This window comes from Lonchura striata, chromosome 15, assembly GCF_046129695.1.
Source record: "Lonchura striata isolate bLonStr1 chromosome 15, bLonStr1.mat, whole genome shotgun sequence".
NCBI lineage: Eukaryota > Metazoa > Chordata > Aves > Passeriformes > Estrildidae > Lonchura > Lonchura striata.
This window is the reverse complement of record NC_134617.1, coordinates 16,511,688-16,534,232: the sequence shown is the minus strand read 5'-3', so window position 1 is coordinate 16,534,232 and position 22,545 is coordinate 16,511,688. Positions and strand designations below refer to the sequence as shown.

General features: G+C 49.6%; 1 protein-coding gene across 4 annotated transcripts in view; it reads right to left on the bottom strand.

Moving 5' to 3' along the window:
• SIL1 (SIL1 nucleotide exchange factor) overlaps positions 1-22,545 on the bottom strand; it is a 237,024-nt gene that overhangs the window by 196,107 nt on the left and 18,372 nt on the right. For all 4 annotated transcript variants that reach the window (XM_077786721.1, XM_077786720.1, XM_077786722.1 and 1 more), the window contains 2 exons: positions 19,057-19,171; positions 16,725-16,860 (listed from right to left, as the gene is read on the bottom strand). In XM_077786721.1, coding sequence (XP_077642847.1) covers positions 16,725-16,860; positions 19,057-19,161 — 241 coding nt within the window. In that variant the 5' untranslated portion in view covers positions 19,162-19,171. The remainder of the gene's footprint in view (positions 1-16,724; positions 16,861-19,056; positions 19,172-22,545) is intronic.

The following is a 22,545-nucleotide window of genomic DNA, read 5'->3' as shown; positions in this document are numbered from 1 at the left end:
GCTGCTGCTGCTGCTGCTGCTGCTGCTGCAGGGAAATGCTTCCCATGGCAAAAAGCTCCTCCAACAAGTGCTCCGCCCTCCTGGGAGGGCTGCTCTGCCTGGCAGTGCCACCGCAGCAAACACCAGGAAAACAATAACCACAGGGCAGGAAGAAGAAGGGTCATCCGTTTGTAGAGTGGGCACAACACGTTTTCACTTTCTCAGCAAACCCTTCTCCCCAGGGTTTGCTGAGAAGGCAGCAAACTCTCTGCAAGCAGGCACTGCAGAGAGTTCCCACAGCCCTGGCTGCAGCAGGAACCATGTGCTCAGGATTCAATACGAGGCATTTGATTTACTTTTTCTTCTGATACTGGACTTGAAGTCCGTGAAGTGCAGCAGTTTAGAGAGTTAATCCCACAAAGGTCTGAGTAGAAGAAACAGAGACACCAAAGATATCCAGCCACACTCTGATATTTCATCTCTCAAATGGCACACCAGGCTGCAGAGACACTGCAGCGACCTTTGTTTCACCATGTCCCCAAGTCAACATCCACGAGAAGCTTATTTACAAAAGCCACTTTTAATGCCTCTCCAACTCACTACATTATTTATCCCCAAGCCAATGCTACAATCCATTCAATAATTTTCATTCCTCAGGTCTATTTTTTACTCCAGAAAGCCCATCTCGGATGCTGAAGGCTTGGCTAATTCAGAGAAAATCAATGCAGGATGCAGGCAGAGAAGGACAAGGCAGCTGACCAGGAGAACTGAGAACATGACAAAAGGAACTGAGGATTGATTATATTAGTTTTATGGAATTTTAGGCATTTAATTCCTTTTGAGAGAGGCTTCTTCACTATGATGGAGGTTAGCACCTCCAGAACATCATCAACCATCGTGTCTCCCACATCTGCCACTCTCAGAGAGCCTCTCCTCCTCTCTCAGGGACTCATGAGATGGCCACCAAAGAACCTGGCAATGTGGAGGCACACAAGAAGGAGGGATAATCCATCAGGACCAACACCAGTGTGAGAATCAGGAGGTTGAAACTGGCCATGGTTAATCTGTGGTTTGAAACGAGGAGTTGAAGGCTAAAAGTGCTCAACTTGAGGAGGGTAAAGGAGCAAAAACGGAAACTATCATCCAGGGGAGGGCTGGGACGCTCAAGAAGGGGCCTCAGCACTCTGTTCCTATCCTCAGCTTCTGAGTCTGTAACTCGGTGCAGAAATTGCAAGGATGAGACATGAACGGCACAAACTCCCTTCTCCCAGCTCCAGCTCCCAGCGGGAGCGTTTCAGGACACGCCGTGCTGCTGTCAGGGCGTGCAGCTGATTGCCTTGGATCCCACCTCTGCTCGATGTGTGTCAGCTGGCTCCCCTCACCCCGTCCCGGTGCCCTCAGCTGCGGACCGTGGCCAGCACTGGCCAGGCCAGCTCTGGGAGGTGCTGGTCCCACCTCCCGGCTGCGAGACGAGCAGCATGGATGGAGAGAGCCGCCTGCCAGCCTGCTGCCAAGGCACAGTGAGAACAAATTTGGGTAATAAAAGCTGGAATAAGGAGATGCCTTGGAGAGTGTGCTGGAATAGCGCTTTGCGAAGCTTCAATTTAAAGCCTTGTTTCTACAGCTAACGCAGTCGTAAGGGACATTAGCCTAATTTCTGTCAAGAGAACTTGTCAACACTGCAGTATTTAAGATAGACACTAAAGATGTGTTTTATCTCACAGATAGATCACTGGGAAAAGAAGGAGCTGTGCCACACTTGGTTCACAGGAAAATAAATTGACGTTCTCCCTGGGCCTAATTGGTGGATGCTGTTTTATAACACCACATGCACGAGCAGCCTCACATTTTATCAGTGTGTAGCTGAGATCGGTGCCAAATCCACTGTGGGGTTAGATACAGGAACCCACAGGGACATGCTTCAAATGGGCACCCAAGGACACAGAGCTGGACATTTTCCAGCCACGGAGTAGCTGAAACATCTGGCCACGTCCTGAAGGGTCAGGTCCTTCTCCTGATGGTGCTCACCAGCCGAGCCACAGCTAGTGGGGTGGGATTTCAGGGCCAAGGGGAGAAAACTGGTAACAGGAGAAGAGAACTGGCTTGGTTTCCTCAGGACCACCAGCAGGAACTTGCCTGGCCTGGTTTTTAGAGATGCTCATGGTGAGTCAACAGAAAGCAAAGAAAAGAGAGGCTGTACCCTGCAGCTTTAGGAGAGAAGTGTTAGCATGCTCCTGATCCCATCATACCCCACTTTGAAGAACTAAAGTGGCCCCAGGAGCCCAGTGTATTAAGGCTGGCATGTCTCCACACGTCCCACATGCCAGCCTTGGGGCTGGGTTTGAGACATGCCCAAGATAATGCTGATGCCACAGCACAAAGGCTTGTCCCACACTTACAGCTTCTGCAGTGGAAAGTTGAAAATGCCCCTTTATTTGTAGTTGTTACACAGAAATAACAGCCATGTAACCTTGTCCCAGCCTTGGAACAGAAATCAACTTGCAGAGAAAGCCTGAGGGAGCGCAACCCTGAGCTGCAGGCTCGAGGGCAGGAGGGTGGCTCTGCTCTGCCACGGATTCTGCACTTGCAGAAGAACTAAATCACTACAAGAGCCAGAAATGTCCCTCGGGAAGGAAATCCTCTCAAAGATAAATCAATAACTCAGTGTAATTTTAGCATGCAGCCAGGAGAATTTACATTGCCAGGAAGGCTGAGAGCCCCGCCACGGAGACACAGCATCATCAAATAGCCCTGCAGCAGACCCTGTGCAAGAGCTTGGGCTGTTCACTGCAAAGCCACGAGGCTGGGCTCTGCATTTTGGGACCCCAAGACCCAAATCACAGTGACAGCAGCAGGGATGTGGTGCAGCCAAACCCCTTGGGACAAACCCACCTTTCCCTTTTCTCCTCTGCAGCAGCAAGGCTGCTCCCTGCAATCATGGCAGAGCTGGCAAATGCTCCAGATCCTGCAGGGATCACACAAAGCTCAACCAAACCAGGCACAGGAGCAGAGGGGAGTGCTCCAGCCACAGCCTCCAGCCCTGGCCAGGGGGTTCCCACCAGCCAAGCCACCCACAAAACAGCACCACAGGGATGTGCTGCAGCCCCCGGTGATTAATGAGACTGCAATTTACGTAATTATATTAATGCTAAGTACACTCGGAGCAGTAAGTTCAAGGGAACTAATGACACTTTTGAGCACAGTGCAACACTGAGCAGGAACTCCAGCAAAAAGAGGGGGGGAAAAAGCCGTTAATTATTCAGTAGCTCTTCTCCCAGATTCTCAGGGTCAGCTTGGAGGAGAAGGTGGCCTGAATTATATTTTCGTTTCCAGAACATCAACAGAATTGCTAAGTGAGTTCCAGCGGCAAGGTCAGAGCCTGCCTATTGTTATGCATGCCAGCCCTGTCCCTTCCCGGCTCTGCCGGGCTGCAGGCAGGGCTAGGCTGGGATGCAGGCAGGGCCAGGCTGCAGGCAGGGCTGGGCTGCATGAGCTGCAGGCAGGGCCGGGCTGCAGGCAGGGCTGGGCTGGGATGCAGGCAGGGCTGAGCTGCAGGCAGGGCTGGGATGCAGGCAGGGCTGGGCTGCAGGCAGGGCTGGGCTGCATGAGCTGCAGGCAGGGCCGGGCTGCAGGCAGGGCTGGGCTGGGCTGCAGGAAGGGCTGAGTTGCAGACAGGGCCGGGCTGCAGGCAGGGCTGGGCTGGGCTGCAGGCATGGCTGGGCTGCCGTGTCCCCTGCCAGCACTGCCACCACCGAGCCCTGCTGCTCCCGGGGACATGGGACCGGCTCCTGTGCCAGTGTTTGTCCTGGCCCCCAGCACGGACAGACAAACTCCAACAACCAGCTCCTCAGAAGCCAGGTGTAGCCTCCATGTCTGAAGGTGCAGGAGCCTGTCCAGGAGAAGCCTGAGGAGCAAAGAGCCCAACCCAGCCAGCAGAGGTTCATGTACAGCCAGCCCTCTCCAGATTGCCTGCTGGCACAGCCACAGCCCCTGTGCCAGGGCAGGCAGGACTGGCAAGGACTGTGCCCACACACACAGAGCTCTTCCCCTGCTACAGCCCACCTGGAGCCGTGGAAGCATTTTGGAGCACCCATGCTGGCCACAGTCCTGTCACTCCTCACAGGCTCCTTTGGTGCCAACAAGCTCTCACACAGATTGTGCCATCAGTGCTGATGTGCTCCAAAAGCCTCTGTCTGCAAATCCAACTTTACATCAGTATGGGCTTCTGTATTACTTCATTAAGACTTGGATTTTTACAAGGGCCTGGAGTGCCAGGACACAGGGAATGGCTTCCCAGTGCCAGAGGGCAGGGCTGGATGGGATATTGGGAATAGAAATTGCTCCCTGTGAGGGTGGGCAGGCCCTGGCACAGGGTGCCCAGAGCAGCTGTGGCTGCCCCTGGATCCCAAGGCCAGGCTGGACACTGGGGCTGGGAGCAGACTGGGACAGTGGAAAGTGTCCCTGCCAAGGCAGGGGTGGAATGGGGTGAGATTTAAGGGCCACTTCCAACCCAAACCATTCTAGGATCCAATGACTCTGCACCTCTGAAATGCTGAGGTCAGCCAGCAGAGCTGCCCCAAGGGCCAAGGTCAGTGCTTGAAGCTGAAGGTGCATTATGACCCCACACAAAGCCAGGACAATGACTTGTTAAGCTCCTACAGCACAGAACACGAAGCTGCCTGAGAAGCCAGGGCAGAAGAACTCTGCAAAGACAACACGAAAGAGGAGACTCCACAAGCCTCACGTGACCCCTGTGTCTGATTGAAAACCCAACCCAAATTAAATGAACCCACAAGATTGGTGTCTCAGGATTGCACTCAGAGCTCTCCTGGTGCCTTCCAAGCTCAGCAGCAGCATCCAGCAACTGGGAACATGCAGAAGGCAATTCAGTGATGATTAGAAAGACACATATGAAGTTATCCATCACAGAGCAACTTGTGTGTACCTACATGTCCTTCAGTACAATCAGAAATCAATAGCAAGATGCAGAAACCCTCAACCACCCAGTAAAATATAAAGAACACTTGTAATATTGATTTTAAAAGCACCTTGGTGAAGACAGTTGAGAAGAAGCCTGAGAAAGCAAAGCAAAATGCCTGAATTGAAACCTTTTTTTTTTTTTTCCCCTCAGAAAGACATTAATAATGGATTTTCAATGCAAGAAGAAAAACTGAAACCCACACCAGACTCTCCTGGTAATAACAGCTTTCTGCAAAGCCCAGCTATTAATGTAACAGGGACGTCCATCAATCAAGCACACAGAAAGTACTTTGAGAGCTAAAAAAAGAGCATGCAAACATCTGCTTTTGGCAACTTAAATTTTGCCCTTAAGCACAAGGAACATAATAAATTATCAGGAGGCTGGGCTTGAACTTGTTTTCCTCCATCCTGGACCTAAATGCTGGGGATAAGGATGAAGGTACACAAACGCACTGCTGGGATTTGTTCTGACAAAAAAAGTGGGACAGAGGAGAACAGTTTCATTTGTGTTTTCATTTGAAAACACCCGGTGCAAGAGGACACCAAACAGAGCTGTAGCATCTCCCTGCAGTTCAGGGAGCTCCTGTGAACCCTTTTCCACTTCCAGCATCTTCAGCACATCCAATACTGCTGGAATGGTCCCACAGTGGAATGACAAACGTGCCAGTGTGCTCCAAGGTGCCCATGGTATCCCTCCTCGCCCAGCTCCTTCCCTGTTCCCTGTGGAACTGTGGTAATTTTGGCAGGTCCTCAGTCCCTCAGTGCTCTCTTCAAGCACCACATCACACTTGGGGTCCATCCACGCAGCCCAGCACTGCCTGGGGTGTCCCAGAAACCCCAGAAAAGCTGGATTTGCACCAAGGAAACGGCTGCAGAAAGCAGCTGGGGTGTCCCCACACCTCCAGTGTCTCCCCATGTGTGTCCCCACATCTCCAGTGTCCCCTTGTGTTTTACAAAGGTAAAACACAGCAGGTCAGAGCAAGTGCTGGAGATAATGAACACAATTTACTGATTCCAGCACAGGAGGCTGCAGGCATGGGTGCAAGTAAGTCTTAATAAATTCTGAAGAGTGACACCATAAAATGGCATTATGGAAGGCTGTATTTATTGTCTCCCCATGCTTCCGTCTCCAAGGTGCCACGTTACACTTAATAACAGTTTTCTTCCCAGCTGCCAGTGTTGCAAACCCTGACAAGCTAATGGTTGGGCCAGCCCTCCCCAAACACACACATCTCCACCCAGCACACAGCTTCTGTGGCAGGAACAGGCAGAAATTATTAAACCAGTGCTGCCCAGGTGCTGCCCAGCCTGTCCCCTCCGTGCTGGCTCTGCAGGGCTCCCTGCCACGCAGCAGGACAGGAGTTTTGTCCCTGGAAGCAGTGCAGAGGAGAGCAGCTGCTGTAGGGTGATACCTGCATGCCCAGTGACCTGCTGGGACAGGAGCATCCCTGCCCTGCCCTGCTGGGAACACTGTGGTCCTGCCAGCAGAGCAGCCCCACCTGAAACTACTGCCTGCTGTCACAGCAAGCTCTGGGCAGGGCATCAGCACGTCCTTCTGGAGAACCACGGAGAACCAGGGATCCTTATGGAGAACCAGAGGTCCTCATGGATAAGCAGAGGTTCCTCATGCCAGAAGGGCCTGGTTCCTCATGCCAGAAGGTCAGAAAACCTCCCCATTCAGCATTCCCAGCTCCTCTACCACTGCAGTGTGCACTTCCATGGTTCCATATTTAGCTTTTGGACCATGGACACAAATTTTCTGGAGCAAAGTCTTCACTGAGCTTCTTGTTCTCCCTGCTGGTGTAGTGTCCTAAGCCTGCAAGAAAATCACCTTTGAGCTTCAGGCAGCTCCTTGGGTGTGGATGGAGACTTGACAAGTATAAAGATGCCATTGTTCCATCCCTGCCTGCATCACCTGCACTGCAGAAGGCACAAAAGAAATCATGTGAACCATCCTTAGTTCTCTTCAGAATAAGAAAAGTCAACAAAGCCCCCCAGACTCACACATATCAGTTTATCAAGTATAGCAAACAGTGCAAACAGGCAGTGCAGGTGGGCTTGGCCTGAGAACACTTGCAGTGGATGGAGGAGAGTGTGTGCATCTCCTCATGCAGTGGTCACACCTCTGACCACAGCCTGGGCTGCAGGAACCTCCATGTCCCCCTCTCTTGCCAGCTGACAGCTACCAGCTATCCTCAGCAGCCTGGCTCTGCTCCTCCTCCAGGACAAGTCCTTTCCCCTTCAGAAAGCAATCCAAAGGTTTAGAGAGCATCTGAAGAGATCAGTGTGTGAAAGGATGATGAAACAGGAGTCAAGTGAAAGCCCCTTGACTTCTCTTCCAGCAAAGGCTCTGCCCTCATGGGGCACCTTTCCCTGCAGCTTCTGGCAAATCCCCAGCAGCTCAGACATTTCCTGCTGCCTCTTTTCAGAGAAGACCTTTCTGTGCTTGCCCCACTCAGACTGCAGCTGATGTTAGTGGGGGAGCAGCCAGCACCATCACCAGGGCTTGCAGCTCTCTGTGAAACCACCATGAGATTTTCTGTCTTAAAAAAGGCACTGCCAGACAGTCCCTGAGAGCTGAGGCTGGAAACACCTCGGGGATCAACTCCGCTCAAGCAGTGTCTCCTCCAGCCCTAGGCCTGTGTTCAGGGGGGTCTGGGATGTCCCAGGACCCCCAGGACTCCACCGCCTCTCTTGTGGAGCTGGCCTGCCCCAGTCACCCTGCAATAACCAGCTTTTTCTATGTTTAAGCAGTGTTTTCTATATGTTTTGCCGTGGAGGTGTCCTGGAATGGCAGCACAGCCAGTGGGACAGCAGCCACTCCTCCAGCATTCCCTCAGACAGTCTATAAATACCTTCACTCCACCTGTAAAACCCATCACCATGTGGAACCTCCTCACAGCCCAAGATAATCCAGATACAGCCAGGGATAACAATTTTTTGTGTATTATCTGGTGAAGAACAGAGAGATAACTGTAATTAGTAGCACCCTGGTTAGCAGGTGAAATGATAGTGTAATTAATGGAGATCAGGTGGGCTTTGTTTCAGATAAGGAAAGCAGCAGATTCTATCAAAATGTAAATGCAGATTAAAATCCAGCCTTGGTGATCACTCAGAGGTGCTTTTAGAAACGCCAGCAGCCCGAGATGCGGAGGTTTCGCTCGGGCTGAATGACACATCCTAAAAATAAAACCTGGTCTGGGGCTAACATGTAAATTGTTGATTAGAGCTATTTATTCACACCCCGCAGTGATGGGGGAGACTTGCAGCTCCCTGTTCCTCCTCTGGCTTTGCAGGATCACAGGCACATTCCTGTTATTGCTGCTTGCAAGGACTCTGCAACCCCGGGAGCTCTCCAGCAGCAGAACGGCAGCAATTCCAAGTGACAGGCTGCATACATTAATTCTGTATTCAGATAACATCCTGTTGCAAGTGAATGACCCAAGCAAAACTTCCTGCAGTCTTAAGGAACAGGCAGCACAATCAGGAGAGAGGAGCCTGAGTCTTTTGAATCAGAAATGGTACAACAGTCCCTCATTAGAATTTCCAACACCACCACTCTTACTCCTTCCAAAATGTAAACACATAATAAAAAATTAAACGTGAATCAAGCGTGGAAGAGTTCTTCCAATAAATGGGAATTAGTTCTACAAAACATCAGGACAGACTCAAGGAGATTACATTTCTTTCCCCAGCTTTTGCTGGTAAAGCAGGGCTGGGAAAACAGAGCCATATTTATTTTTTAACTGGGAAGTTTCCTCAGGATGCTAAAGGAAGCAGCTTCAGTAAAGCAGAGCGATTTGTCTCAGTGTACGTTCAAGTAAGAACAAATGCAAAACCAGTTTCTAGACCTCAAGCAGCATCAAATAGCTTTTTAATTTATGTCCCAAATTCCCTGCAGATTCTGAAATGAATGGAGGGCAGGGTTCAGAGAAAATGCCTCGCTCAGTCAAGACAGCTGGATGGATATTCTGAGTTTTCCTCAGAGGAGCAAGGTGCTTTTGCACCAGAATGGAGCAGGCACAGCACATGGCTCTGGAAGGATCTGTGGAAAATGAAGACCTGTTGCTTGTGTGACCCTATAAATAAATGGATGGAAAATTGAATAACTTAGGAAAGAAAAATGAGGGGAGAAAAACAAAAAAAAAGCTGGAGCCCCATCTGAGCAAGAGGACAATTTGCAGGCAAGAACTGTGAAGGAGCAAGTGAAATATTCCTCACAGGAGCCATCTGACTGTGCTGACTGCCTGAAAACCCTCTGACCTTGTCCTTGTCCACTCAGAATCAGTTCTGTGGAAGTTTCAGTAAGTCAGGCTTTAGCCCATGGGGGAAAACTGCACGGAGGAAGGGCCTGAGCAAGACCATGGAAAATACTCCTCAATTATGGAAAAAAGATAATGCTTCAGAACTGTGGTTAAGGGATGTACATGATCCAGACTGAACAGCAAGGAAAAACCAGGGATTAGCCCCTAGAGCCAAATTCTTTTGTAATAACTGCCACACACATCCCAGGGCCCAAATCCAGCATCTCCTGGAGCATGTGGCCACATGTGTCCTGGGAAAAGGGCTCAGAAATGCTCATCCTGGCCACAGGCTCAGGTACTTGTGCTGCAGCAAACCTTCAGCCAGGGCAGGGTCTGAATACAGAGCCAGCAATGCCAAAGGGATGGATGTGGAAGGAGCTGGAAAGAAGGTGCATCCCCTCAGGGCTGGGGGGCTGCCTCCATCACCACCAGCAACTGACAGCAAATACAGGAGAGTGGTCTGAAAACACAATGTCTGCAAGATATAGGTCAGGGTTTAATTTATGAAACTACAGAATAAAGTTGACAAATTTAGGAAAAAAAAAAATCTCTGCAGGAATGCCTGACCCCCAGAGCTGCCAGCCTCTCCCAGGGCGTGTGGTCAATCACATCCTGCAGCAAACACTGCAATGCCTGCAGTGCTTGTCCCACCCAAGATCACACATCTGAAGCCCGAGGGAGTTGCTATGATTATGTTTGATCAGACTTTCAGAACTGTTTCAGTGACCCTGGGACACAAGTCCCATATTTTGAAACCATATGACCATATAAATTTCCCATTTCCCAAGGAAATGTTGGAGCTGTGGGCCTGGTGTGGCTTGCTGGCTTTGGAAGGAGGAGAGATGATAGCCAAACAGGAATTCAAGATAACCGAGGCTGGAGACACTGCCAAAACAATTTAGAGGAGGGAAAACATTTTTCTTCCAAAGCACTGTTACAAGCTTGAAATAAATGTGCAGACTGTTAGATAAAGACAAAGATAAAAATAGGCCTGTTATTAAATACCTCTTCTTTAATGAGGCTCATCTTTCTAAACAGCCACGCAAAGGTTATTGGAGCTATTGCAGGAAATCCAGCCTGCTTGCACATAAAAACCAGAGCAAGGCATTCCTCATCACCCAGCACACATTTAAGCACCTCTCAGCAGCTCACAGGCTCACAGCATCCCTGGCTTGGCAGGGAGGAGATAAAAGCAAGGAATGAGAGATGTCTTCTCTGGAAAACAGTCTCTCTTCTTTCAAAGCACTTTTCCCCAACCAAACAATGTACATTTAACCTCGGGAATGATTCCCACTGCTGGTGTCTACTGCTATTACACCACCAGCAGGCTGAGCATCATTGAAGTGAAGTTTGAAATTATTCTGAAAGCTGCAGCTTAACCCCCTCCTGTTGCAGTAAAGCCACTGCTTGACTCTCAGCACCTCATCCCCTGGTTTATGACCACTCCAGACCACCTGGAAGGCTCAGAATTCCACAAACCACTAGCAGGAGTCATGGCTTGGCTCGCAAAAACACAGCACTGCACTCTTGTTTTGGCAGTGCCCCACATCCCTAGCCTGTGGCTGCATGTTAGAGAAGCTCAGACTTTTATTCTGGCAGTTCAGAAGCACAGTTAGATTTTTGCAGAAGGAGCATCACTGCAAAAGTCTTGTAACCAGTTTGTTTAATGAAACCAGTAACATCATAGCCAGTAAGGAACAAGACTGACCTGACACACCAAAAACCCACCCCAAGCCCACCTTACTCCTAAACCTGAGCAAAGCAATATAGGGCTTTTTCTCACCACACCAATGCTGCCAGGACACTGCCACTTCTAGAAATGAGATAAGTTTTACCTGCATTTGGGGGCAAAAACTGGCTCCCAGTTCATTACAGAATGCTGAAACCAAGCACAGAGTGGGACACTCGTGCTGTGTCTCCCTGCCCAGAGCTGGCAGCCTTCAGACACATCCTCCTGCTGGAGCAGGGGGCTGGGAACCCCTCTGCTCACTGTCCCAGCATCTCCTGAGCCCCAGTCCTGTCCTTCCACCAAGAGCAGAGAGGGAAACACCACCATCCCCCTTACCCAGACCAGGACCAGGGCGTGGAAAATGTGCTTGGTGTGCCACAGCTGCCTGGCACTGCCCCACACACAAGGCAGGAGCAGCATCTGAAGCTTCAGCCCTGGCACTTCTGCCAAGGACTTGGAATTAGGCACAAGCCAGTTTTAGGGACTGTGCATCCTGTGATGTGAAGATGAGAGGCAAAGAAAAGTCCACGAGGGTAGGAAGCTGAGAGAGGAGCCCATGAAGGCAGCTGGCAATAAAAAAGACAAGCACAAGATACATTTAGGAGATGAAAAGCCTCCTATGCAAGAGGTCAGATTGAAAACAAGCAGAGGCAGAGCTACCAGAGACCATAATTCAGCTTCCAAGCACTGAACATTTGCTCTCAAGTCAGCCTGGCCTTTCCTACCTGCTGGAATCATCCTCCAGTTCTCCTGTTGCTGGCCAGACAAGATTATAACAACCCCAGATTTGAGATTTCTCCCCTCTGCATATCACTAACAAGTAATTTTATAAAGAAACCTAGAAAAGAACCATTTCATCTAGTATAGATGAGGTTTTTAAAATTCCATTTGCCTTCCCTCTATATGCAAATCTATGCTGATCTGATGAGGCTCCTATTTCCTGGATTAGACGAGTCAAACTTTGCAAAAACGAGCATACCCTGGTGGTTTCACTCTGTATTTCACAGCCCTCTCTTGACCATGCTGCCATAAATATATCAGAGACCTGCCCACCACTGTCTGAGTTAGGTCTGGGTCAGCGAGAAGCCAATGGTTTGGACAGTGATTAATTCAGCAAAGCAATTAGCAAGAGCTGCTGCAGCTCAGGACATCCCAGCGAGCAGCAGGAGCAAGGTCTACCTTGTGTGAGGACGCTCAGCAGCAACCACATCCCCACTATGGGCTGTGGGACAGGCCTGGCACAGATCCCTCCTGCCTCCTTCCTCCCCCTGCTTCAAGAACCTCTTCTCAGCTTAAAGCAGGGCTGCCTCATTTGGCCACCGAAATCTCCAGGAAGACAAGACTGCCAATGAAACTGGACCGAGTTCTGCCCATCCTCATCCTGTTCTTTCCACAGCAAGTCCTTCAAAGCAGCCTCTGAAAACACCTCCCCGACGTGGCTGCCTGGAGAACTGTGCTTCCACAGGTGTAAAACCTTGTTTGAGCAGCAAATGAGACGGGAGAAGACCTGTGACAAGCAGGAGCAGCAAAGATAGCCTGAGGATCCGTGAGAGCTGCAGCCATGGATATTTAAATGCCAAGCAATGTATCACTGGCTCCCTGCTGAACATAAGGTGGTTTCATCTTTGCAGAAGCAGCACCAACAGCATGTTCACATCAGCTTCACTCTGGCAGCCTGATCAGCAGCAGCAGCTATGGCTCCTTGGTTTTTAACTGTGAAATAATCGGGCACTTCAGAAAATTACTCTGGGCAGCACAAACACTGGGGAGTCACTGCAGGTTCAGCTCTGCAAGGCAGAGCTTTAACCACAGCGAAAGTGCAGGCCAGCTAAGCTCTCTGCTCTGCCCTGAGACATCCATCCAAACCCCAGAGAGATCCACGCTGCACCATTCCAGTCACAGTGCCAGGCTCTGCTCCATCCCTCCAGTCTTCAGGGAGCTGCTCTGCAGCAAAGGCAGCCTCCCTGCCCCACTGCTGCCTGTCTGCAGAGCAATCTGTAAATATTTTGATATTGGGCAGAGGAGATTCTCACTTGTCCATCTGGATTGGAAAATGGACTCATTAACTCCCAACTGTCAGCTGGAAAACCTGCCAGAGGGTTTCTGCCACATTATGTGGCAGCAAAGTGCTGCTGCCACAGGGATGGGCAGAGCAGAGGCCCTGTGTAGCCTCAGCTCTCCCCATATCACTGCTGGGGGGGTGATTAACATCCTTTTCCTTTCCCAATTAAACCCCTGCCTCTTACATCCTTTTTCTGAATCTTCACAGCAAGGTCTTCCCAGAGGAGCCACTGCTGGGTGGAAAATTTCCCACCCTAATGCTGGGTGGAAAATCTGTTGTTCAGTGATACAACAAGATGGTCAGAGCAATCCAACTTCCAATCATCATCAGGAATGCTAAACAAAATATTGGGAAATTTGGTGCCCAAATAACAAAAGTAAAATGATGTTCCAGCTCCCAAGGGTACTATCACCTGGAGAAAGTGTATTCTGAACAAAAAAAGACAGCAGAGGAAGCACAGCTCCAAACAGACTCTGTTACCTGACCATGAGGAGTCTGAGCAGGGGTGTGAGCCTTCATTCAGAGGACACAGCAATCCCACTCACTAAACCCCAAAAAACCTCCAGGTTCCTGTGGACTCCAGCCATGGACAGAAGGAAAAGTCCCACAGATGATGCCCAAAAGTCCAATAACAGAGGTGCTGGAAGCCTCTCTGAGGCACACATCTCCTTTCAGTCTAAGCCCTGCACCTGGTGCATTATTTAGTGCCAAGGAGAAAGAAGCAATGCCTAACGAAGTGTTAAAGGGCTTTGGGAAGTTTCACCAACCTTTCCAGAGCCGTCAGCTCCGGCTGCCTGGCAGAAGAGACAGCTGATCATGCTTCCAGATTACAGGCAGCACAGCTCTTAGGGCAACTGTCTCTCTGTGTTTGCATCCAGCTACCTCCAGCAGCTTGAAGTGTGCTCAAAGTGCAAGGAAGCACTTGATCAAAATCCAGCTCACACTGTAGACAGCGAGGAACAAGCGCCCAAAGCGTTACAGACACAATAACAATCAAATTTGGGGTGGATTTGACAGGTTACAGGTTGATGACACTGCTGCAGTCCCGGTGGAAATATGGATTGATGCAATTAGCAACAGGGAACTGGAAACTCAGCAGAGGAAAACTGGGAATACATCTATAAAAGATGAGCTGCTGCACCATTGTAGAGAAGCACAAAAATCCTGCGTGAGCTCAGAACAGGAACAAGTTGAAACAGGAGCGAGATGGGCGAAGCGCAGCTCCAAGCTCCCTCCCAGTGTTCAGAACTGTAGATCCAGATTCTAAATTCAAACATTTGCTTCCCCCAGGGAGACTGGCCTAGTTTGCCGCAGGGATACAATGGGAGAGGGACATGGGAGTGTCCTGGAGAGATGGGCAGCAGAAAGCAAACTGAGCCCAGCCCAGCCAGGCTTTGCTCAGCTGCCAGTGAGTGCAACCACATGGAAAACATGGCAAGACGCAGAAGCAGTGGATGAGACACGCTGCCAAGGTGCATGGCTCTGCTGCAGGACCAAAAGCTGCATCCCTGAGCAGCCACAGCAGCAGCTCCCCCCGTGCCAGGTCAGCTCCGTGCCCAGCCAGAGCTGTGCTCGCACTGGGAAAGGGTGGGCCAGAGGGAACAGGGATGGGCTCGTGCTGGCAGCAGGGTCCCCAGCCTTGGCTAGCACGTGCTGGAGGTGGGAGTGCCAGTCCCCACAGCGATTTCACTCGAGGAACCCCCAGGAGACAGAAACCCAGGCTGGCAGCAGGAGACCGAGGCAGGCTCCTCTTTGTGCCATGTCCCCAGTGCTGGGATCTGTAGCAGTCAGAGCATGAGGCAGCACATCATTTAAGTCTTTACAAGAGTAACCAAAATTACTCTCCTCTGTGAATACTGACAAGCTCCCCACTTCCACAAGCCCTTCACTGCATGTGCCCAACATGGAATAACTACCAAAATGAAGCAGAATAAGGCACCCGAGCAGTGGAGAAGGTGCTTGTGAACAAACCCTGCAATGAGGTTTCTAATGATTGCAAGTATGTACATGTTCTGCTCCAACAAAGCTGGTGGGGATCTGCCAGGCTGAATAATGAGCAGGGACACCACACGCCTTCCATACATAATGGTACAGAAATGGAATATAAGTATATACTGCAGCTCTGTGGAACACAGGGGCTTTTGTAGCCATTTATGTTATACAAAGATTTACATTTGGAAAAGTCATTCTGCTATATCTGGCAGAAATTTCAAGACAAATGGAACCCATACTTATTCACTCAATGATAATACTGAGCATAGGATAAAGCTCTTAAATTCAGAGCACTTTATAAAAATTAATTACTACTTAGTTCACCCTTGTGAGGTGAGAAGGTATTACACCTGCATATACATGAGGACACCAAAGCACAAGTGGATTAAACAGCTCGTTCAGGACCCCAGAGACAGGCTAATTGTTGAAATATGTATGCACACGTGCATCTGTGTGTGTTTGAATGGGTTTGGCCCCTCCAGAGCCTTCCCGACACATGGAGGCCAAGCTGCTCTGCTGGGCTCCTCACACCACAGAGTCCAGGCTTGTCTAAAGAAAGACACCAACCCAAAGAATGGGAAGAGGCTTTTTGTGGTTTGCACAGATGGAAATAAAAGCTAACTTTCAAATAGCCAAGGAACAGAAAACCCATTGTTAAAAAGCTGTGCAGTGCTCCAGTGACAGCTCCTAATCAGTTTGCCACTGAGCAACTCCACACCGGAGCACAACAGACCTGGGAATCCACGTGCCAGCAAATGTTATAAAACCTGGCCCCTGACAAATGAAGAGAGAGCAAGCTGTTGTGGGAATCCAGGGCTTCCCTCTGGCTGCCCTGGAAGGTCTGGGACCCTGGCAGGGGGTCAGGAACCCCCCTGGACAGAGCCCCCAGAGACACTGGCTGTGATCTCTGTCCATGGAAAAGAGTTTTCAATCTTACAGGATCAATTACAAGCTCTGAGGGTTTGATATGAGTAATAATTAAGTGTGGCACGGGTGCAAAAGTAAAATTTTAGGATTCTAGATTGGGGGTCAAAAGGGGACAAGATGGAGGAAATTGGGTGTGCCTTGTCCTTTTTCTCCTTCTTCATGCCCTCCATGTCTCACTGTGGTGTTGGCATTTTTCTGTTGGTTCAGGCTGGGGACACACTGTCCAATGTAGGTGACAGATATTAGCACGTTCTTGTAAATCCAGCCCAGGGAGTTTCTGGTATTTAATGTTTGTCACATCCCACTGAGGGCAGAGCCCCACACGCTGCCCTGCAGGACAGAGCTGGGCAGGGCAGCAGAACATGTGAGAGATAAACAGAATAAACAACCTTGGAACCAGCACAGACCAATTATGGCTTCTGCTTTGGCAGGGGGCTGACAGACAGAGACTTTCTACAATCTCAGGATCATCAATACCTCAGATTCCAACAGCTGCGGAGCCAGGGACAGAGGCAGCCCCACCCCACAAGGGGGCTGGCAGCCCACTCCTCCTGCTCCAGTGACCTCCTTGGATGCTTTGCCCACGGCCTCCAGTCCCTGCACTGGGTCACCACGTCCTTCTCTTTATGTGAACACCAGCAAAAGCACACATTGTCATGGGAACAAGCAGCTCTTGGAGCGTCTGCAAGGCTCCTGTCAGAGCTGGCAGGTGGCCTCCAGAGGCATGCTATAATTAGCCAGCAGCAGTTACCTGGACGCAGGGTTTGCCACTGATCCGTGGGGTAAAACACTTCCAGGTCTTCGGGATCAGCGTCATCCTCTGTCCCCGGCTCCTTCCCACTGTCATCTTTCATGTCGCTCTCTTCTATTTTTGTAAGGGCAAACTCCTTTTGGAGAGAAGAGATTCAGCTCATTAGCAATTGCATCTGGGTAATTTAGTGCTGGCTGAGAATACAAAATTTTTTCCCTCGCCAGCAGATTTTTTTTTTTTTTGACATCCGAGATTTTTTCCACATGGTTAAATTTAGATTTAAAGTATATTAAAGGTTAAACATGCATAACTAGCATGACATTTGTGCTGAACAAAGCAACGCAGCTTATTTCCTATTCTAGAGCAGGTTGCAGGTTTCAAACCAGCTCTCACAGAGCCTCACCTGTATTTCAGTCAGAGGCAGGAGTCCTGGATATTATTAGGGTTGTGTAACAGTGTAAGACCCCATTTTCCCCTGCCTAAAAATATGTCAAACTTTTAACTTTTTCAGCTGAAATTTTCCACGGGAGTGGAATGCCTCAAGGCTTGTTGGTTGGTTTGGGGTTTTTTTTGGGTTTTGTGGTTTTTTGGTTGTGTTGGTTTTTGTTGTTTTTTTTTTTTTTTCTTAAATGCATTTATTTCAGGCTTGGAGAAGATTTCAGCTAAAATAGTTCAGCTGTTTCCAAAATAGGACACGGGAAAAAAACACACCGAGTTGCCCATGTGATACAAATGTGAGGATCCTCTTCTCCACCCGCTCCCAGTATTCTCAAAGTCTTTTAAAACAATGAGGCAGGGATTTAATCACCACCTCCATGGCAAGTGCAGCATGAGGCTGGCAGAGGTGTGGGACAGCAGCCAGCATGAGCAGCTCAACATTACACCAAGGGAAGAACAGGGGAGAACAGCAGGGGAAAAATCCTTGCTGTGAAAGAAACCTTGGTGTTCAATGGAAAACCTCCCTAGGGAGCTGGTGGGAGTCACAGAAAACTCTGCAGAGTGCACAGAAATGACCTCTGCTCTCACACCAGGCATTGACTCCTGGGTCTGGGCTGTTCTGGTTCCAACAGGAACAGATTAACTGGTCTAGGCTCATCATCCCCACAGCTCAGTGTCTGCTGAAGGGAATATTTTCAGCTTCTGAGATCACCAATTCAGTCACTACTGAAGAATTTGAGATAACCACCCTACAGGGAATGATTAGTCCTAATTGTTTGCAATTAGGATAGAGTTACAGCTCACTTCACAAAGTGTTTGGATCTTAATCCTTAGGATGTTTTCACAGGGAAAAATGTAGAGTAAATTCAGAGGTTAACTGGAAATTCTGGGACACATTCTGCCTTCAGTTCTTCCACTCTTTGGGAAAAAATGCATGCACATTCTCTGTCAGAATTTGGATGCTCTGCATATAAATATCCATTTCCAGCCTTGTCTTTCTGAGCAACAGAAATGTCAACCTGAGCAAAACACACACACAGTAGCAATGACAGTGTGGATGTGGCACTTGGGGACGTGGGTTGGTGGTGGCCTTGGCAGAGCTGGGTTAAAAGTTGTACTCAATGATCACAAAGGTCTCTCCCAACCCAGACAATTCCACAATTCCGTGATTGTGGTAACACACAGAGATGGCTGACAAACCTATAGAATGTTTTTATTTCAGCTGTGGAAAAGGACTGCAATTTCAGATATGCACAAGAAACCGGATCTTAACTCCTGCTTTTGCTGAGTGCATCACAAGCTTGGGATTGTTCAAATTATAACAAACGCTTAAAGCTCAGGAACAATCACAGCCATAAAAGCCCAGGTTCTGCAGATGAAAATCAATGTTAACATTGAGCCAAGACTCAACAGGACTAAAATGGAGTGAGTGGAGCAGTTATTACTTAGCTGATTTCCACAGCTCTGTGATTATCCAGGAGGGAGTTAGTGATACAGGCTATTGTAAATTTACCACCAGGCCTCCCAGTGCTGGATCTGTTCAAACACATAATGGAGACAGCTGATGTTTACCAGCTCTGCTCAGGGAAAGTGCTGGGGTTTAAATGCTCAGTAAGGATAAAAGGATGTGACTTGGTTCATTTAAGTGATGCTGTCACTGCCTGGCCATGCTTGCTTTGCAATACCCCATTTTCATTAGCATTTCCAGCAAAAATGGGCAGCACCATCCAAGCGATTCTTCTTTTATGTAGAAATCAGTAGAACCCTTTCTAGTTTGTTTTCATAATTCAAACAGGAGAAAGAGGTTTCCTAAAGAATAATGGGCATTTCCTTAAAGGCAAAAAGCATCCATGTTTTATCAGTCTGAAATCAAGCTGGAGCAGCCAAAACTTACAGGCACTCTGTGGCCCAGGCTGGAGCAGGAGAAGAGCACAGACCCCAGCAGCAGCAGCAGGCTGACTCTGGCAGTGGTGGAGAGGAGCCCGGCCCAAGGAGACATTGCCACCAGCCTGAAATGAAAAGGAAAACAAGCCCCACGGTGTTTTTTTTTTTTTCATTTTCGCAGGTTTCAGGACTCTTTACACAACACTTTGCAACGCAGCGTGGATCAGGGGTGTGACATAACAGGAAGCACAACACCTCGAGGTGTGAGCACACAGAGCTCTTGGGGGGCTCACTGCTAATGGGGTTTGTGACAGGTAATGCCAAGCAACTTATACTGACCCCACAGGGGATAATATCTTTCCTGGGAAATATGTGCAGACCTGCAAGACTTGTTTAAAATGACTGTGTCAGTGCAATGGATGACAACTACAGGGAAAAATAAAAAACAGTGCAATCCCATGAAGGCTTTTTATGCCTGTGCCTCATTTTAAGCACAGAAGTAGCTGCATTAATTCAAATTAAACAAAACGACCAGCTGTCCAAGGATCAAGGGTTCATCTAATCCATATGTAGGTTTTTCTTGGGGAAAACAACATTTTGCAGAGGTCAGCAAGGTTTACTTGGTGGTTCCTACAGCACAAGGCTTTCCCTGCTGCTTAGAGCAGAGGCTCAGCCCAGCCATGGGGCCAGGAGCTCAAGGGGGACCAGGGAGGAGAGCCATGGCACAGAGCCACCCTGATGGACCACAGAGCTCCTGCTGAACAGAAGAGGGGAGGATGAGGGGTTCTGCTGTCACAGGTGCCAGTGCCCGGGCACAGAGCTGTGCCCACCCTGCGTGTCAGCACACACACGTGTGCCCCTAGTGCCTCACACAAGGCTCGGGATCCACCTACAGCCCCCAGCTCGCTGCTGGGCTGGGGAGTGCAGCAGCCTGCCAGCACACAGGCTGCACAAGTATTTCCTTTGATTGGCTCTAAATTTACACGCTGCTAAATTAAACTAAATGAGGTCTTTTGAAAGAAGATAGGACTGATTAGTTCCGTTCAAACACTCCTTCATTACTCATCCCTCCATCAAGTCTGCTCCTACTCCTATCCAGGTTTTAAAGAAGTTCCTCCCCTACACGCAGTCTGAAATATCTTGCTTTGCTGTCCATCAGGATGGCACATCAGATAGCAGAGTTCTCCTTCCCTGAAGCAACCAACAAAGCAGAAAACCTGCTCACAGCAGCACCCAACACCAGCTCCTGCCACCAAAGAGCCTCTGCCCCCAAAAGCCTTCAGGGACATGGAGAGAAGCCTCCTCTCCTTCCACGCTTTCACTGGTACCTTTTCTCTCCACTCCACTTTGCTACTTCTTCCTCTCCCTGCTTGGTTTTTGCCAGAAAAAGAAAAAGCAACCCCCTAAACCCCACTGGTCATGGTGGACAGGAGCAGGGAGCAGAGGTAACAGTGCACCTGATCTACTTCTGCATCTTCCAGAAACACCTGAGCAGGGTCTTCCTGAACAGCAGCCTCTACCTCTGAGCCACCTCTACCACATCAACTGCCTTTTTCTCATTAATTGGTTTTGGAACAGATCTGGATTTCTGACACCCACAGCATCCCTGAGCAATGAGTTCCCCTGCTTAACTCACAGTGCAGGAAAGCATCACCTCCCCTTTCATCCTTCAGTGCCTCTTCTTTTCTAAAGGGTCAAAGAACCACCTCAAGGACCCACAAGCCCTTATTAAACCACAGCTGGAGTAGAAGTAAAACACCCTATTTTCATAAGCCAACTGGTGGCCAGAGCCTCCATTTCTCTCCTGGGACAGGGCCAAGCAAAACCAAGTTACAACCAACACCCAGGCTCCTGAGCTGGCACACCCAGAGCACAATGCACAGCCTCAAACTCCCTCTGCTCCCAAAAGATCTTGATCCTTGTGCCCTTCTGGACAGTCCCACAGTCATGACCTCAGTCCAGTGTGACCACAACACACAATTCCTTCTCATCTCAGAATGAACTGCTGCTTTTTACACAGGAAGCAGGTTTTTGGGCTTGGCTGAGGTTTTTTTTTTTTCAGTTATAAAACAAGCAGCAAAACTGGAATAATGAAAAATAGATGTATCCCTCAAACTTTATCTGCAAGCCTGGAAATAAAAGAAGGAAAAAAAAAAAAAAAAAAAAAAAAAAGAAAAATTCAACAAAGCAGTGGCTGAAAGCAAACGCACACTCCCAATAAAAATAGAGCTCACGTGTACCGAGGAGGCTGCTAGTAAATGACAGCACAGCCTCTTTCAAGCCTCCAGCCTCCTGCCTGCCTGGCAGATGACATCTGCACAACAATTAGCACTTTGCTTCGGTCCCAGGTAGGCAGGAGGAGCCAACATGTGCAACAGGGGTCTCTGGAGCTCCTGGAGAGCAGCCTGCACAGGCTGACATCTCCTTACAGAGGGCAGGAGAGGATTTCCACACTGAGTGCTCTGTGGACACAACGGATGTCCAGAAACAACCCTTGCAGCCTGTGAAGAAGAAGGGTGGTCATGGTGACCCCATCTGCACAGGGAATGTTTGCTAGGATTTGAGGGTATCTTTGGGGATCCAGCACGTACAGCAGCCAGGCTGAACTAGGAAGGCCACAAATTCCCTTTGTGCAGAGTGGAGGGGCTGATTTTTTCCTTAACAATCCTTTTTTGTCAAACAAAATCAGATACTAGGGAAAGAGCAAAGGGTCAGTCTCCGAGAAGTTTCCACTGCTGGCAGTAAGCCTCCTGTCAGAGGAGGAGATGTTGCTGGCTGCAAGGTTCTGCTCCACAGCTCCAGAAATCCCTGTCTGTGCCAGCAGCAGCAGAAGCAGCAGCCCAGAGTTGTGCCCCCCATTAGCAGGGGGCACAACTAAGGGCAGAGCTGTGCACAGGGAGCTATGCAGCTCCCACAGTCCCAGTGACAGCTCCAAGGAAGCCAGCGAGAGGAGCACATTTCAGTAATGCCTCCTGCTGCTGGCTCTCACATCCCGGCACCGAACCCACGCTGCCCGTCCTGTGCCACTCCAACAAATCTGCGGGAGCCTCATCTGAGCTCTCTCCAGGAGAGAACACAGACATCCCAGAGCTCCGCAGCCCCAACATCAGCCTCTGGCTTTGCAGCCAGCTGGAAGCCGAATTCCAGAATCACTGAGGTTGGAAGAGACTTCCAAGACCATCAAGGTCAAGCTGTGTCCCATGCCCATCTTGTCCCCAGCCCAGAGCACTCAGTGCCACCTCCAGTCCTATCCAGGACACCTCCAGGGATGGGGACTCCAAACCTCCCTGGGTAGCCCCTCCCAAGGGCTGACCACCCTTTCCATGGGGAAAGTCCTGCTGATGTCCACCCTGAGCCTGCCCTGGCAGAGCTTGTAGGCCATTTCCTCTTGTCTTGTCCCTTGTTCCCTGGGAGCACAGCCCGACTCCAACCTGGCTCCAGCCTCCTGGAGAAGGTTCCCCCTGAGCCTCCTCATCTCCAGGCTGAGCCCCTTTCCCAG